Below are 16,581 nucleotides of genomic sequence, written 5' to 3'. Positions count from 1 at the left end.
TCTGATACTCGTTGTGTGATAGAGCGATAAAACTTGTCCAATCCTGAAAGACAAACCCAATGACGTCTGAGTGATCCAACGGCACCTCTTCAGTAGAGCTCCCACCAATCGATGTCTTTTGTGTTAAATTGAGAAGCGTACGATACCATCCTTCGAGTATGGTCCAAGACAGGCTGGCAGAATAGTACTTCCAGAAAGCGGAAATGGATCAGACCGTTCGACAAGGCTGAATAAAGATACGGAGATGCATATGGCGCTTTGTGTGCACAGCACTGTGAAGCTGTGGAGAGAACACGGGGATAACTAATGCGTGTCTTGGCAGGCAACTTATACCAACACTTGCGCAGCCCTCTCGACCCCAAAAGCAAACATCCACTACCTTAGCTACCAGCCCGCCCCTCTCGTTGTTGCGCGGAGTGAATCTGTCCTAAGTGGGACTTTGCCGTGAGTGATACTGTAGTTGGGAGTAGGAAAAGCTGAAGTGAGGAAAAGTTACGAATACTCCCCGGCCGGTATCGATGGATATCTACTGGATACGTCGTCCCGAAGCTGTCCTATGAGCCAGGTTAGAATTCGCCTGGCTAGAACCTCTCGTAAGCAATCCCTCCAGGAATTTCTATTGACATGCCAAAGTGAGGTGAAAGCAGACAGGGCAGTGAAACCACCCACTATTTATACCCCCACAGGACAATTGATTCTGAAGTGACGATCTACTCTCGCGCATATAGTCCACGATTCCCTTGATCGAAATCCCCGAGCGCCCATCATGTCTTCCACTGCCGCTAATGTGAAAAAGACGTCGGCAGTAACCCCCTGCAAGGCGATACGAGGCCATACCAAGTGAGTTAGAGGCATTGCGCACCCGCACGGTGGGCAGCGCATCATCACATGTTCGAGCGACAGCTCACTTCGACTATGGGACCTAGAGAGCGGTGCACAGATAGGTAGCGAGTGGCGAGATGAAGGGGATAAGGCACTAATAATGATGATGTCGTTGTCTCCAAATAGCAAGACTATTGCCAGCGGAAGCTATGACGGGACAGTGAGGTTGTGGGATGTCGAGACGGGGAAGGTTGTCGTCAAATGGAAAGGACACACTACTTTGGTGCAGTCAGTGTGCTGGAGTCCAAATGGTGGGCGAGTTGTGAGCGGATTACATGATGGGACGGCAAGAGTGTGGGATGTGAAGAGCAGCGAACCAGTCGAAGGTCTGAAGCCAATCAAGACAGGACACGAGGCGGTGTACGCGGTGAGATACTCACCCGAGGCATCAATATCAATGATTGCCACAGGAGGATTGATCAAAATCTGGGACGCGAAGATGGGCGAGCTCAGCTGTCCACGATCGAAACCGATCAAATAGTTTGTAGCTTGACCTGGACATCGAACACCTGTGGTTCCCACGTACCTGATCTAATAAGATATGACAGCTGCGTGTGCTGGCGGGTCTAAAACGACGTGTTTCTAATTATCCCCAGCCAAATGAATAAAGGCTGGATACTGAGGGGCCTTCAGTGGTGCAAAGAGAGAGTACTGGTGGTGTTCCAGCAGTGTCGGCACCTATCTCCGTACCCCGCGTGCTAATATTAGCTCATTTAGAATGCCGCCGGCTGTCGGATGTAATGGGCGAGGCCACGTCAGCACCAATCATTCGTGCTCGCTGTTGCCGACAGCGAGCTCGTGTATTTCGCGTGGATGTGCACAGATTGGAGGCGGACTTTCACTGATATATAGATATACGTAGAGTACTGTAATTGCAATGCTTCGTAGGTAGAATAACAGGGTTCTTGAGGTCCAAACCTTACAAAGTCAACACCCTACTACTAAGTCAAGCTTCGTCCTCGCTGCTCTCCTCCTCGGATGTGCAAACAAACTCAGCACTCTTTGGAGCCTGCATTGATGACCCTGGTGCTCGTGCCCTCTTTCTCTGGTGCGAATTTTCCTTGCCCTTTCGTTTGCGAGGTACCCCTGCATCAGAGCGCTTCTTGCGTGGCTTGGTAACCACCTCTCCTTTCTTGCGGCGTGCGTCAAGCAGAGCATTATACTCCTCGCGTTGCCGGGGACTCATGCGGAACCAGTGGCATGAGCCATCCTTCAGTGCACAACGGACCTTGAGGAGGGAGTTGAGATCGTTCAAGCTGGTGGGGGATTGGAATGGAATGCCTTCAGGCCAGCCCCTCAGGTCTATGCCGAGCTTCTCTTTGATAGCAGTATCGAAGCTTGCATAGTTGATGCGGATGTCACGTCTCTTAGCTACAGTCTCTGACAAAAAATTAGTTAGTATCGAGTGAGTGCGAGAAACGAAACACGTACTTAGGCCTGAATTGAGGAGCCGTGTGCATACACGTTGCATGTTTTGCACCGTTTCACGTTCGTCGAGGCCTAGGATAATGTAAGAGTCAGCAGATATGCAAGTGAAAATGTGAAGTGAAACACACTTCGACCTGCCATGCACGCCCACTGTTCCAGTTTTCTTGCGATCTCGTCTGCCTCCATTTGCAGGACGTCCTCCCAGAAATCCATCACATTGTCTGTCCCGAACCACGTTGCCTGAGCTGTATCGTATACATGTCCACGTGAGGCAAACACGCAGGCATAGATTCCGGTCCGGACTGCTAGACTATCAAGCTACGAGTTCATTAGTTGTGAGGACTTGGTGAAATCAAGCAACTTACCATCTTAAAAACATTATCAAGGGTTGACTGGACATCACGTGCAGCGGAGGCGTTCGTCGCACGAACACTCATGTTCTGCATAGCGCGGTGTTCGATTAAGTTGTCGATATATTGTTGCTTCTCTCCTTCTGTCAAGTTCTGCATGGCGGTATCCTCCTTCACCAACATCCGGAGATCCTTAGCTCCAAATTTCGCACCACGCGGGAGATCTGTAGACACAATAGATAAATCAGTTGAGAATGACGCACAGAAATTCACCTTTGTTGACTTGCTCTGCCTTCACGTGCATGAGGGCATTTTCAAGTTGTGCGCTGCGGCTGCTCTTGTAATTTTTGATCCCTCCCATCAACTTCTTGACCTTCTCGACAGTCACGCCATGCTCAAGTGCGATGTCGTTCACCTTCTGCGCTTCTTCGGCAAGCATTTGTTGAATTGCGCTGTTCAACATATCTTCAGCCTCTTTGCGTTGCTGGGAGGTAATCTTGCGTGATGCTCGTTGTGCCTTGGCACGAGCTTTTTGCGCTGTGGTAAGGGGTTCCCGCGATGCGAGAACAGGCCTGTCGGGATTCCGTGCTGCCCAGGAAGAGTTGTTGGCTTCAGCCAAATCTACGCGTGGAGCAGCTGAGCTGTGTTGAGCAATCATCGTACGCGAGCCTTCAATGGGCTGCTGGCCATCTACTTGTGTATCGTCGATTGTCGAATGCGCGTCAGTATTGTGAGTCAGACTACCGACCAGTTCTGTTGAGTTTTCGAGCGTGTTGTCCTCAACTGGGGCCGTGTTGCTTGAAGTGAGTGTGGCCCGGACATCACTCGATACAGGAGGAATTGACACGCCGTGAGATTCATTGAGCAGAGCGCTGAGAGGTGGGAGTCCGAAGTACAGTGAGGGATCATCCCAGTTCAGTGATGCAGTGAAACTGAGATCAGGGCGACCAGGGTCAAATTGTCGAAAAGGTTCGGAATATTGGAACGGAGGCTGAGAGGAGTGGTGAATGTCGTGTGCAGGAGGGACTGGGCCTGTCGTTCCAAGATCCTTGCTGATATTGAGATCTAGCGATGACTTTATTACACAGCGCACATTTTACCATTGTAAGAGACTCACCTAAAAAGCCAAAGCCAGTGTCACCACACAATGGATCAGGGAAGATGAAGCCATCCATGGATGTGAGCATTTGTACCAGCCACGCTGGCCAAAAAACTGCACCGTGCAAAAAATCACGACGCGCTGTTTGTCAACCAAAGAACACGTCAAGATATTTGCCAAATCATGGAAAAAAAAATTCACCGTAGTAATGTCTTGCATCTGCCAGCATCACGTGCAAGTTCAAATCCCCTGAGGAGGCGGCTTCCAGTGAGGCAATGAGAAGGGTCGCATGACCATAAGATAATTGTGTTCTAGTTGCGGCGCACATTAGTATATTGCAAGGACGAACAAGGAGAGCTCCGTTGCTTCAAGTGAGACTCACTGATTTGTACAAATGGTGAAACTAAACTGATGCACGAGGCGTGAGCGCATGCGATCATCATCGAGTGGGCTGAATATGTATATTTCTTCAAGAAGCCACTCTATGTCGGTGCTGGCCGCAACAAAATAAACCATGGACCATTACGATGATGAACGCGATCCATTTACCTGAATTCTTCCTCGGTGGTCTTGATTACCTGTCTCACGCGTTCGTACACATCAGGTATCTGAATCCCATACATTTCATCAGCCTGGGGCTGATTGAGGATGGACACGATAGCGAGTTGTGTTGCTGTCAATTGAGCTAGCCGGCTGTAATATTGTGGAGTATAATGAGAACTGATTTGGAGCGATGAGCCGAACAATGGAAGAATGAGGTGGTTCACGCTTAAGTGCGAGAGGTAGTGCAGGAAGTTGGGATGCAGTTTGCTTTGAGGTTGAGCTAGCTGGCTATAATATTGTGGAGTATAATGAGAACTGATTTGGAGCGATGAGCCAAAGGAAGAAAGGGGGCTCGGTGTTCGCGTGACTGTGCAAGGATGGGCCAGACGAACAATGGAAGAATGAGGTGGTTCACGCTTAAGTGCGAGAGGTAGTGCAGGAAGTTGGGATGCAGGAAGTTGGGATGCAGTTTGCTTTGAGGTTGACGTGGAACGAAGTTCAGGCTCTTCGGCGACGTCTACAACGACACACAATGATCGTTATTTTTAGCTCAACTTGGGTCCATTTTGCTTCCGCAGTCCATTTTGCTTCCGCAATGTGCATGGCTTCTGCAGGGCCTGGACCCACGTGACTTACATACTACACAAGACCAAATGTCCAGGTCATCCACCATCCATGTCGTCCAGGTGTCAGCTCAAAGTCTTCATCATCCTTCTTCCCCGGATCATCCGGCAGTGGTTACCTTAATTTTGGCTTGTCTGGAAATTCGAACAGCAGTCACCAACCTATCCCTTCAACGAGCTACATCACTCAATACCATGCACTTGGCCTTCTGTACTTGATTCGCCAGCAGGATCGTATGGCCGTGACTAAACCGATACCGCAGCTTGGTGGGGGCAAGTCTGGTGCAGGAAGTGAGGGAGGAAGATCCAAAGTATGTCTTTAGCTTCTGACTGATATGGTGAGCGGGAGCGGTTTGCATGTGGGTAGGAGAGGGAGCGGCTTGCATGTGGGTAGGAGAGGCTGATATGTCATTGCTCGCGGTCGAAAATTTAGTGTTCTTTACTTGAAAACAATGATATTGCATACTGAACGCGCATTATGCGGTACTTTGCCAGACCAATGAACCATAGCGAAGCGCATCAAAGTATGTATCGACTCCGTGTTCCATCATTGACAACAACTCCTCCCATGCACGAACGTGCACGTCTACCGCATCTACAACAGATGCTATTCCATCCCGCAATTGATCTGTGAGAGGCCCATCAATATCACGGGCCTCAGTGTGCAAATCATATGCCTGCTTCACCACGTCCTTTACCTCTGCGAGCCCTGCCTCACATCCTGGCTTGACTGAATCCCAACCCTCTCGGTCTACCTCGGATACGATCGACATCCCATGTGACTCCAGGAATTTGTGTTGGAGAGTCCGATCGCGGTAACCTAACGTTAACCATAAGCTATCGAGACGCTGAAGCAGTTCTTGAGTACCCTAAGTGCAGATATTATTGGCAACATGCACATAAGTCAAATTCAGATGAGTACTCACCGCAGCTGCCCCTCGACGACGTCGCCATCGTGTGCGGGACTTCACTTGTTCTTGAAGTCGGTGACTACTAAAGGTGCGTTACATGCTGAAGTGATAAGAAAGGCTGATACCTACCGCGCATAGCTATCCTTCTTTGATTTCAGTCGAGCCTCATGACGCTCCTCTGCAGTTTTATACATGGTGGGACGCATGGTTTTATGGTGGTTGCAGTTGTTGCAGAGAGATGAGCTGAAGCCGAGTCAATTTCTCGTAGAGCAAGATTTGAAAATACACCAATAAACTGAAGCAACATTCAGCCACACTTCGGGACACAAACTCTGTTCTATGTAGCCTTAGAATTATTGGTATTCAATACATCAAATTATCGTGCAAATGTCAGACATGGTTCTGCAGCGCTCAAGAGTCAATCACACTGATAATGCGAAGTTAGGGTGTTATCATTATTTCGTAGCATCCATAGATAATGTTCTACATCCTCAAAAGTCCCGCAGGCGACACTCGATCTCAACCTAAACTAACAGCATTCATATATTCTGATAAATCCTCAAGCTGATCCCATAGCACATCACTCGATCGCGCTGATGAAATCGATGAACTTGATGAACTTGGAGTGGTAGGAGGTGTTTGTGTGAATGTCGAGTCGGTTGGGGAGGGAGAGTTATCCCGCGGAAAATCTTGGGTGAGACTCGGTATTGTAATGTCAGTGTTCAAGACAGCGGGAATGTTCGACTAACGTGGCATGTCAGATAAAACTGCGCGCACTACTGGCTGGGACACTTACTGGGCCAGTTATTGCCTGCGTGATGTCAGAGTCGACTTTGCGGGTCTTCTCACTGACAGTTTTGGTCTCTGTGGCATCGACCGTCGTCTTTGTGCGGGTGACGGTTCGGTGGGAACGAGTCTGCACAGTACGTCTTGTCCATGTGCGAGTGACGGTCCCCGCGGCGTGCCTGCAATTCTGAGATGAAGGTTCAGAAGCTACATTGATCAGTTACCAGAATGTGAGTGGAGGAATAATGTAACGTACCTGGTGGTGTAGCAATACTCTGATTCATGATCCTCACAGAATCACGCTGATGGTATATGTCGTAGATCACTGGCAGTGGGCAACAGCGCTGAAAGATAAGTTAGTCACGTGCATCTGACGTGCGCCGTGCAGGTGAGTGGTCGTTGATCGCGCAAAGGTAAATCTATATCATATTTGTCAATGGCATTAGGACGCCCCAACAAACGACCACGCAACAAGACGGGACTTACCAGCTCAAGGATCCGCCACGTTGTGTCTCATCGGGACCGTGTGCTGCATCCAACACGAGAGGTCCTAGGGCCAAGTAAGATTGCTGAGCGGGCAGCTGGTACGAATGTCCGCAAACGAGCTCGCGCAGAAGGTGAGCTTATAATTTCCAAGTGATAGTATGAAACCTGACCAAATAAAATTACCTAGCACTGACAGCAGATGAGAAACGCGCACTTGAGGCGCTTCGAGAACAGGACGACTTCGATTTCGAGACTCACGATGACCCCGGTATGAACGTCCTCGATGGATCTGAGCCAGTGGACATCAGTCATGCGGGAGGAGAGTTCCACGAGCTTACCAGAGAGCTACTAGGGGATTTCTACAACATGTGAGTACCATAATATATCACACAACTCGTAGTACTTACTGAGATGATCCCCAGAAATGCCAATACAAAGTCTCGCAGGCCAGACTACAGGACGAGGCGTGATAGGACACGGCGGCGCACCGAGGCATTCGATAGACAGATGCCAGCCTTGACAAAGGCCTACCTCGATTGGCATCTCTCAATTAGCAATGCTGCCAGCGGCGACTGCGGGTTTTTTGCGCACCATAAGAACACTTCTCAGGCCCGGGAGAACACAGCGGAGGGTTCCATCCAGATCAAGGTGGTGGATGTATTTTGTACGATGTACGTCATAAACATGCACTGTGCTGACATACTATATGATAGGCGCTGAGAAAGTTCCTCTCACCATACTATCGACGGACTCGTTTATTGCATCAGCCCTTGTACGACAAGGCATCATTCCCTCCTCACCCATAAGTCCAACTACTGGCTTAACAGTACAGGCCCTCGAACTCTATCACACCGCACATCAACGAAATCCTCATTTCTCTATTCAAGCTTACGTAAAGACATTGTGTGACTTGCAAGGGGTGCGTACCTAATGTCTATGTCAACACCCAAACACGCAATGATTTAAAACATTGAACAGGTTCAATTTTACGCTTATCTATCTCGCCAATTCTCGATTGCGCTGGACGTTTACCTACAGATTCTCACCAGTGTCAATATGCTAGTCGACGAGGCACTTCGCCGTGGAGACCCTCACTGGCGCTTAAAGCATGCTTGTCCAGCATGTACATACAAACTGCAAGGTGAAGTCCCCATAAAATTCAGCTTACTCTATGCAATGGACGGCAATGACTCACTTAAGCGAGTCTTGAAAAAGTCGACGCAGGATGATTTGGACTCTGACGACAATTCTCCCTTGGCCCAACGCTCATCAGAGTTACCCACCACGCAAGTTGTCGGTGGCGACCGTTATTTGTTAAACGAGTACATCGAACAGTTTGCAAGAGACTCGCCTGCCGATATGTTATCCCTTGATGACGACAAGGTTTATTTTCTTCATTCTTAGCTTCACACTGTGCTAATTTGACTGCAGGACAATCCTTGCGCAGGACGCTGGAAAAATATGCGAGATGAAAAGACGAAGAAGATGTGGGGTGTTTTCGACGAGTCAGGTATATTTATGTCTATCTGCAGGCATGGTTTCTCGCTCGTGATAGCCGACATGGTCCAAAGTGGAGAACAGTAAGTCATTAATCCCCTGTTTGCTTGCTTGCTGACCCATTTTTCAGAGCAAAGTACCCTCTAGCCGTCGTCTCAAAACTTCTCGATACATTCGGCAGCAACCTTGGAGGAGGTTACGACATCGGCTGTCGCTTTAAGACTACACTCAGCCGTAGTTCACTAGGTCAGCGCGCACGGGAACTCAATCATACCTCACTTGTTGGGGCATTCCATGGACACGCCCACCAACGTCTCTGTCAGCTTGACCATCTCGCCACATATGTGGATGGCCTTGGGCTGGAAGACCTCGAGGGCTGCGAACGGACATTTTCGAAGTCGAATGCACTTGCCTCCTCTGTGCGATACGCGAGCGTGTTTCACCGGCGTCAAGCTATCGCCCATTACTTTGAACATAACGATGATTATGAGATCTATGCAAATCTTAGTAAGTCTTTTAATCGATCACCAGCGTGCTCAGAATAACATGTGATTTTTTCGTATCCAGGTACATTCTTATATAACAACTACAAGCAGGCGCTCCGCATCATCTCTGACGGCACCAACTCCCTGCCCAAGCTCATGCATGAGCTTGGCCTCGAGGACAAGAGTGTCTTTGACACCTGGTTGGCCGAGGAACGAGCCTATCTCACATCATTGAGTCATGAACCGAACCACGAGACCATCCAGATGGAATACTGGCAAAAACTCTTGAATCTATCAGGTAGCAAGTGAGTAAGGGTCTTTTGTCTGCTCGCTGACTACTAACGAATTTTTAGGAAGGACCTCGATGCTGCTACTGCAGCTTGGACCGTCACTACGCCAAGCACTGTAGAGTTCGGACCCCATGATATCGCGTCAACGAACAGGATCGAGACGACACGTAGGCATGCCATGGAAAACTACGAGAAGGACCTCAAGGCTGTCCAGGAACTTGAAATGAAGCTCGGCGTGACTCGTAGATGGGAACAGGAAGACCAGGAGTGGAAAGATGTGGGTCGTCTAGTGGCAAACCGAAAGTTTCAGCGTGCGCTGGACCATCTGGAGGGTCTGGTTGTTGCTCGAATTTTTGAACTTTCGAAGATGAATCAAGCGGGGACGGGTGAGTTTTGATGCTTGTGTCTTACTCAATATTGATGGCATTGTCAGGCTACAAACTGCGCAAACACATTGGCAAGGCGCTGCAAGTACGGTCAGCGGCCATTCGGACGGCACTAGACAGGTACAACACTGCTGCTCGAGCACTACGCCCCCCGCGTGCCTCCCTTTCATGGGAGGAAGTCGTTGAATACGCCTTTCTTTCCGACTTCGATCTCCTCCGTGACGCACGTCAAGACATATCACAACGTCCTTGGGCAACACCCACCGGACGCCTGACCATGGATACATATTTCAAGACGCGCCGTGCCCGTGAGGAAATACAGCGTCTCGACATCGAAATCAGACGTCTAGCCACTTACCTACACGACGAGAGCCGGTACCTGACAGAGTGCGAGAAGCAGCTGCAAACTTTGCACCCCGGGCTTGCTCATCAAGTTTCCTTGCACTGCAAGATTCGCGCGCGGTTCGCTGGACACCACTATCAGCGCCTGCATGATATCAGTATGCTGGAGGGCTTTACAGGATCCATCACGCCGGGTGAGAGTGTTGAACGAGGACCGGGAGCCAGCGCAAGCTCCCCTATAGTCTGTATTCCTGCGCAGCTGGTTGCTGATGGGCTTAGCATGGTGCCTGAAGGCGAGGATGATGCACTGGAGGACCTTGAGGACGATGAGAATGCTGACGTGGATGGTGAGGAGCATGCTCGCGTTCTCGAGAGTATTCTACAGGTGACCTTAGATGTTTGAATGTTTGAGCTCATCATAGGGATTGCATTTTGGCTGTAGAACGACGTAGTACATCATTATATACATGTAATACTACCTATGCAAAAAAGTCCGCCTCCAATCTGTGCACATCCACGCGAAATACACGAGCTCGCTGTCGGCAACAGCGAGCACGAATGATTGGTGCTGACGTGGCCTCGCCCATTACATCCGACAGCCGGCGGCATTCTAAATGAGCTAATATTAGCACGCGGGGTACGGAGATAGGTGCCGACACTGCTGGAACACCACCAGTACTCTCTTTGCACCACTGAAGGCCCCTCAGTATCCAGCCTTTATTCATTTGGCTGGGGATAATTAGAAACACGTCGTTTTAGACCCGCCAGCACACGCAGCTGTCATATCTTATTAGATCAGGTACGTGGGAACCACAGGTGACATCGAATGAAATACAGGGATTGTGTAAATATATTTAGAATCGTGTGAAATCGACGACTTAACAAATCTGAGGGCTCAGGTATTTTGCCGCATCACTGCCGCAACTTGCCGCACCACTAACGCACCACACCGAAACCAACATTCAACGCTCATTTCCGACAACTACTCTAATCATACCCAAGCTAATTGACCTAGCAGCATTACTCGTCGAACTCATCAACTATGCGCCTCTCGGATATGCCTTTGAGAGGTTGAATTTAGAGGACGTGTTGGGCGTGTTGCGGCACAGATGCGGTAGTGGGCGCAGCAGCAGTGAGTCCTAGTAATATAGTATGAGACGATGACATTCAGAGTCCAGACTATATAGATTCTAGAGCACCCACTTTACAATGACCTGTCACTCTCGACAGGCACCTGCTAGTTACAATCTGTTATATACGACTCAGTGGCACGCACCAAGACCGATGGAATCCATATGAGGGTCTCCCCGAGCACTGAAATCATGGTGACCGAGATCCGTATGCACCAGAATTTGAAGGAGAACTGGATGTGCGTCGTTTTCATATTCACAGTGGGAGGTTGCATTAAAACAGTGCCAACCAACAGTGTGGGCTGAACTTTAGTGAAGGAAGTGAGCCCGAAGTTGTTAAGAAAGAGAAACATACCAAAAAGCCAAAACCATGGCCCCAGCCACGGCCAAGGAAGGTGAATGGAAGTACTTGATGTGCGGAGGATGAGCATGCTGTTGTGCTCGCCTGTGACTGGGTGCATTGATTCATATGTGAGATGCATGGTTGTTAGTCCGTATATTGTATGATGAGGGTGCACATGTACATATTTGTCCTTGGTCAGACCACTGAGAGCCCACTCGTCGAACTTGGGAGGAGCGTCTATGGCAGTCGCAGTATACTTGGTAAGAAGGATGCGTTGGTGCGGTGCGGTAGTGCATAGCCACCAAATCTCAGAATTGCCGCATCCCACAGCCACAAAATCTCAGTATTGCCGCACCACACAGCCACAAAATCTCAGAATTGCCGCACCCTGCCGCACCCTACCGCGTCACTACCGCACCCATGAAGTACTATATTCACTATGATACCACAATAATTCTTACACAAAAACATGTACTATGGTATCTCTTAATCATAAATCATATTTAAGACCTTTGTGGACGACGTAGACATATTATATACGCATATAAGACACTTGTTGTGTAGGGTGCGGCATGGATGCGGCAGTGATGCGGCAAAATCCTAAGGCCCCAAATCTGAGACAAAGACATTTTACGACATTGAAGCTGCCCTCCCTTGACGAAATCTTCTCCTCAATCGGCATTTCGGGGTCATCGCATAATTACGAGGAGTCGTTCGTAACTTCCAGTATAAACAGAGCTCTCAGTGCACACCCCTCCACAAAAGCTCGACTTATCTGAGCGTAGGTGCCAAACACATGTCAGCTTGAACTACTTCAATGGAGTGCCATGCATAAAGACTGGGCCTAGAAGGATCTATCACCATGATGGTGATAAGGTCTCAGTTCACTGCAGGGAGCTCTCACGAAAACTTTCGGCATCAATGCTCACAAGCACGTGTTCGAGTCATAGCCGCCTAAATGACTTGCTGTGTACCACTCTGAGTCTACTCTGTCCACTCATCTCAGACTCTGTTACAATAACATGTAACCGAGAACCCCTCCTACGGAGGTCATCATGACCTTAGCCCCTATCCCGCCTATACACCGTCATTGGAAGACTTACCGACTCAACGGAGACTCGTAGAGACGCCTAGAACGGCCTGGATGCCGTTAGATGACCTAGACCAGCCTAGGCTACATCTGGACGGACCTAGATGGTCCTCGACCCGGATCATGAGGAAGCTCTGCCTCATGGTCAGAAGAGAAGCCGCATGCCGCAGCATGCGCAGTTAGACTCCAAGGCATGCTTCGCCTTGAGGACAGATAAGAGAGGCATGGTAAGCCTCATGTATAGATAATCGCCCGCATGGCATCAGATAAGATGCCCTTGTATAGACACACTCATACCTACCTACCGAACGTAGTATTGGTCTGTGCACACGGACGACAGTATATAGAGCAGACAGAATCATGTATATTCCCTACTTGATTCTACTAGGTTTTATCCAGAACTTCCTCTGAAAGACAGTCCCAGTCCTTCAGTCTAAGCCGCACCTTAAGGAAAGCCGACGCTACCTTAAGTGGAACCCCCGAACCTCTCATTCGAGAGAAGATCCCCGTCTCTCCAATAGCGAGCCCGCTATCAGATTAGGCAATCCGCCTAGGGAGAGCTCGAACTATCCTAGTCCGTAACAGACTCTATTTCACTAGCTTTTATTGGAATTCAATAGTACCACTAAATTCCTCATGTCACAAGCATCAGCCACCGACGACGCCGAGGATCAACGCACCCACAACGATGAGCAGCTTCTCTCACAAAACGACGTCGTAGGACTCACCGAGGAGTGAGTTGCAGCTTCCTGAAATCTATCACTTGCTTGTCTAACAGCAAGACAGGGAGAAGATCAATGTTGAACCCTTGGCAGAGCTGCCATCAAGGATGTATGTGTTTCTTCCCTGATGGGCATCTGCGCCACTCCTTACTATGACTGCAGCTCGAATGCTGGACCTTCGCGACCATCGGGACCTCTGACACAGCAAAGTACATCCAATGTTCCACCAGTCGACGATTTGACTCTGTGAGTCCTTGTCGATAATGACGCCAAACATCCTCCTCATTCGTCTCAGCGAGGCGGCAAAGCTTGAGGCAGAGAAGATCGAGCCGACTCTAAGCGAATTGTGAGCCAAAAAGTTGAAGCCAAGCGATCACAGCTGATCACACCCTACGCGCAGAGCAAATGTCATGAGGGAAGTGTTGGAGGTTCTCAAGGACTCGACCATTGCGTCGAAGACTGGAAAGGATGAACGGTCTCATTTCTGGAGGGTGTACAAAAGAGTCGCTGAGGAACATGACAGTGAGTTCCTCGAGCAATACACCAGCAACATGAACATCGTCCTGATCTTCATAAGTTCAGCCTGCTTATCTGTATTCCGTTTTGAGGCTGATGTTAGACCAGTCTGGTCTTTTCTCTGCTGTCGGCACATCTTTCATTGTAGCGATGGAGTCCGATTTCAGTCCCGACCCTAGTGACACTACGAATGCCCTTTTGAAGCAACTCGTGTTGATCGGACTCAGCAATCTCGCCGAGGCAGGCTCCACTCCCGTAGACCCAGCATCTGGGTGGTCTCCGACCGCGTCGACCTTATGGGTCCAAACGATCGCATATGCGAGTTTGTCCATGAGCTTGCTCGCTGCATTCGGGGCCGTGCTGGGAATGCAGTGGCTGGGGTACTATAAGTCGAACAGATATGGCCGCGGCTCGCAGGAGCAGCAAGGGAAGTGCAGGCAAGAGCAGTTCGATGGCATCGTGACATGGTATTTTGATGCTGTCATGCAGTCGTTTCCGGTCTTACTTCAGATCTCTCTTCTTCTCTTTGGGAGCTCTCTTGGCGCCCATTTGTGGTGCGAGCAGGCAAGCATCACCTGGGTCATCATCGGAACGATGGTCTTCGGATTTCTGTTTTATTCCCTGACTGTAATGGCTTGTTTGATATCTACCGCTTGTCCATTTCAGACACCGATATCAACGCTATTATACGCGTTGCACATCGACAGTAACATTGTTTTGCCGAATTCTGGTGTTCGTTCCCCATCTGAATCAACATCGCAGGGGTTCTACACCAGGTATTCAAACCAATTTCCTGTTATTTCCGGCGGGCCATGACGTTACTGCAAGGTGAGGTGTGTCTTCTTCCATGTGTGCAGGTTTTGACCGTTTCATGTCAGGCATGCTCAAACGATCATTTAGTATCGTCAGTTCGGGATGGACCCGATTGTCTGAAGTATTTATAGGTGACAATCTCATCTACTATCACAAAGATACTCGAGGCTCATTCACTCCCTAGGCCCTGCACTTGCGATAGGTACATTCACACGACGATCTCTTCGGCAGTTCATCACCAGGCTTCATAACCGGCTGCGTTCTTTAGTTCCGAGTTCTTCAACAAAGGTTGTGGACTCAGAGGTACAACCGCTCGACCCGGATCCGGATGTTTTGGCGGAGAATGATGATACCCTTAATCTTGACCTCCCTGACATACCCACCAGCAATCTCGAAGCGTATAGCGTCAAGTGGCTGCTCGAGACATCTACGGATCCTGAAGTATTTCTGGCTGCTGCCAGTCTTGTCCCGCAGGTCGAATGGCCCCTGGATCTTGATGTTTCAGACATGCTGCATCAGCTGTTTGATATTTTTATGAGCTGCGTCAACATTCAGAGGCGCATCGTACTGTCTTTGGAGGAGAAGGCATTGGCATGTACAACAGCTCTAAGTCACCTATACTATGGATGTGTTCTTCAGGCATATCCTGACTGTGGCGAATTTATTATCCGTGGGACAGAAGACTTCAACGTGTTTCTTCAGATTTATGTGCGCGTAGCCGACCGAACGATGCTTAACACAACTCTAGACCTTTGTCGAGATGGTTATAGCTGGAGTTTTTCTTTCCCAGAGGCTTGCCCTGACTCTGTCTATGAGCGGCTGTCACATCTTCTTCCTTATCACTTCGTCACTGGGCGAGTGAATAAATCCATAGAAAACCTCGTGATAACAGTGTTATCAAAATTGCTATCATCCCCATCCTCTCCGTTGAATCAAATCCTAGCCAATTGCATTCTTCTTGCCTGCGTCATGGTCGGGGCTCAGGTTGACAAGAAAGACATAGTTCGGATTGATAAAAGGTGACATCGACTCATTTGGTAGTTTTCTGCCATGATTAACAAAGAGATGATGTAGTTCTGCTCTGCCTCTACTCAGCGAGTCTCTTTTGGCGCAGTTCCAAAAGGCTCTATGGGCATGGGATGGAGGCGAGCTTGACAATGATAGCACAGGAGTCATACACCAGGCATGGAAACTCCTTGATATTATTAACCGCATCATTGAGCTTGCCAAAATTCACTTTTCTTCTCCTACATCCCACACCATGCGGAACCTGGACGTCTGCAGGAAGATTTATTCACGAGCGAGGTCATCCGAACAAAACGATGCCTCGGTTTCGTTGGCAGCTCCACAAAATGCACTGCACTTCACTTTCGCTGCTGCTATGGTATCCTGTGACCCTGCCCTGGTGTGGGATTGGTTTTGGTGGGGAAATGAATCCCACTCGCCAGAAGACTTCGACTGGGTGGTCGACTACTTTGATCTCATATATTCCGACGACCACGAAACGGCATATGACATCCTTTTGGTACTGGGTAGTATGGGGGTCTGCTGCAGCCCCACTAAACAGCATTTGTTCATCGAGGGGCTCATCGCCTGCATGGACAGGAACATGCCTCTCCATTTACGCCATGCCGCTCTTCGCGCTGCTCACGGTGCCCGAGAACAAATTGCCTTGATCGCCGCCATTGATGATGCGAGGCTACGGGACATTGTTTTGACTAAGCTCTCCCCCGCTATCCTGTCTGTGGTTTGTCCACACCCAGGTACAACACCTGCCAATGATGATCCCGACCTCTTTTTCGATTATTGCCGCGACTTGTGCTATCTCAAACTAGTCTGTGCCCTCACAAGAAATTCCG

At 49.3% G+C, this 16,581-nt stretch overlaps 8 protein-coding genes across 8 annotated transcripts; 4 read left to right on the top strand and 4 right to left on the bottom strand.

Moving 5' to 3' along the window:
* Positions 1-1,828: 1,828 nt before the first annotated feature.
* Positions 1,829-3,318, bottom strand: HD556DRAFT_1249292 (uncharacterized protein; the record flags this gene model as incomplete). The annotated part of the gene is made up of 4 exons (XM_041298831.1): positions 1,829-2,382; positions 2,439-2,628; positions 2,676-2,884; positions 2,934-3,318. 4 exons carry the CDS (start codon positions 3,316-3,318, stop codon positions 1,829-1,831), a joined length of 1,338 nt encoding a protein of 445 aa, XP_041153296.1.
* Positions 3,319-5,095: 1,777 nt separating this feature from the next.
* Positions 5,096-6,030, bottom strand: HD556DRAFT_1313983 (uncharacterized protein; the record flags this gene model as incomplete). The annotated part of the gene is made up of 4 exons (XM_041300869.1): positions 5,096-5,367; positions 5,413-5,794; positions 5,852-5,915; positions 5,966-6,030. 4 exons carry the CDS (start codon positions 6,028-6,030, stop codon positions 5,096-5,098), a joined length of 783 nt encoding a protein of 260 aa, XP_041153295.1.
* A 325-nt stretch (positions 6,031-6,355) lies between these two features.
* On the bottom strand, positions 6,356-6,906 carry HD556DRAFT_1450361 (uncharacterized protein; the record flags this gene model as incomplete). The annotated part of the gene is made up of 3 exons (XM_041307750.1): positions 6,356-6,580; positions 6,633-6,829; positions 6,879-6,906. 3 exons carry the CDS (start codon positions 6,904-6,906, stop codon positions 6,356-6,358), a joined length of 450 nt encoding a protein of 149 aa, XP_041153294.1.
* A 391-nt stretch (positions 6,907-7,297) lies between these two features.
* HD556DRAFT_1196901 (uncharacterized protein) lies at positions 7,298-7,774 on the top strand (the record flags this gene model as incomplete). Its single annotated transcript, XM_041296295.1, has 2 exons — positions 7,298-7,476; positions 7,582-7,774. Coding segments are annotated over 2 exons (372 nt in total), but the record flags the coding sequence as incomplete, so codon positions are not given.
* A 40-nt stretch (positions 7,775-7,814) lies between these two features.
* On the top strand, positions 7,815-10,511 carry HD556DRAFT_1249238 (uncharacterized protein; the record flags this gene model as incomplete). The annotated part of the gene is made up of 7 exons (XM_041298826.1): positions 7,815-8,027; positions 8,087-8,491; positions 8,540-8,688; positions 8,736-9,112; positions 9,173-9,395; positions 9,444-9,766; positions 9,814-10,511. The coding sequence occupies 7 exons, from the start codon at positions 7,815-7,817 to the stop codon at positions 10,509-10,511; spliced, it is 2,388 nt and encodes a 795-aa protein (XP_041153292.1).
* A 708-nt stretch (positions 10,512-11,219) lies between these two features.
* On the bottom strand, positions 11,220-11,669 carry HD556DRAFT_1419986 (uncharacterized protein; the record flags this gene model as incomplete). The annotated part of the gene is made up of 3 exons (XM_041304447.1): positions 11,220-11,247; positions 11,312-11,545; positions 11,594-11,669. 2 exons carry the CDS (start codon positions 11,667-11,669, stop codon positions 11,346-11,348), a joined length of 276 nt encoding a protein of 91 aa, XP_041153291.1. The 3' UTR covers positions 11,220-11,247; positions 11,312-11,345.
* Positions 11,670-13,721: 2,052 nt separating this feature from the next.
* HD556DRAFT_1456361 (uncharacterized protein) lies at positions 13,722-14,284 on the top strand (the record flags this gene model as incomplete). The annotated part of the gene is made up of 2 exons (XM_041308140.1): positions 13,722-13,969; positions 14,013-14,284. Coding segments are annotated over exons 1-2 (438 nt in total), but the record flags the coding sequence as incomplete, so codon positions are not given.
* A 936-nt stretch (positions 14,285-15,220) lies between these two features.
* Positions 15,221-15,896, top strand: HD556DRAFT_1419971 (uncharacterized protein). Its single transcript, XM_041304446.1, has one exon. The coding sequence runs from the start codon at positions 15,230-15,232 to the stop codon at positions 15,743-15,745; it is 516 nt and encodes a 171-aa protein (XP_041153289.1). The 5' UTR covers positions 15,221-15,229; the 3' UTR covers positions 15,746-15,896.
* Positions 15,897-16,581: the final 685 nt, after the last annotated feature.

The sequence above is a fragment of the Suillus plorans genome (assembly GCF_016647745.1).
Source record: "Suillus plorans strain S12 chromosome Unknown HD556scaffold_103, whole genome shotgun sequence".
Classification (NCBI taxonomy): Eukaryota; Fungi; Basidiomycota; class Agaricomycetes; order Boletales; family Suillaceae; genus Suillus; species Suillus plorans.
This window is presented reverse-complemented; position numbering and strand designations above follow the sequence as displayed.

Excerpts from the sequence above, each read along its gene's own strand:
- HD556DRAFT_1419971 (XM_041304446.1), top strand. The coding sequence starts at position 15,230 with ATGCTGCATCAGCTGTTTGATATTTTTATGAGCTGCGTCAACATTCAG.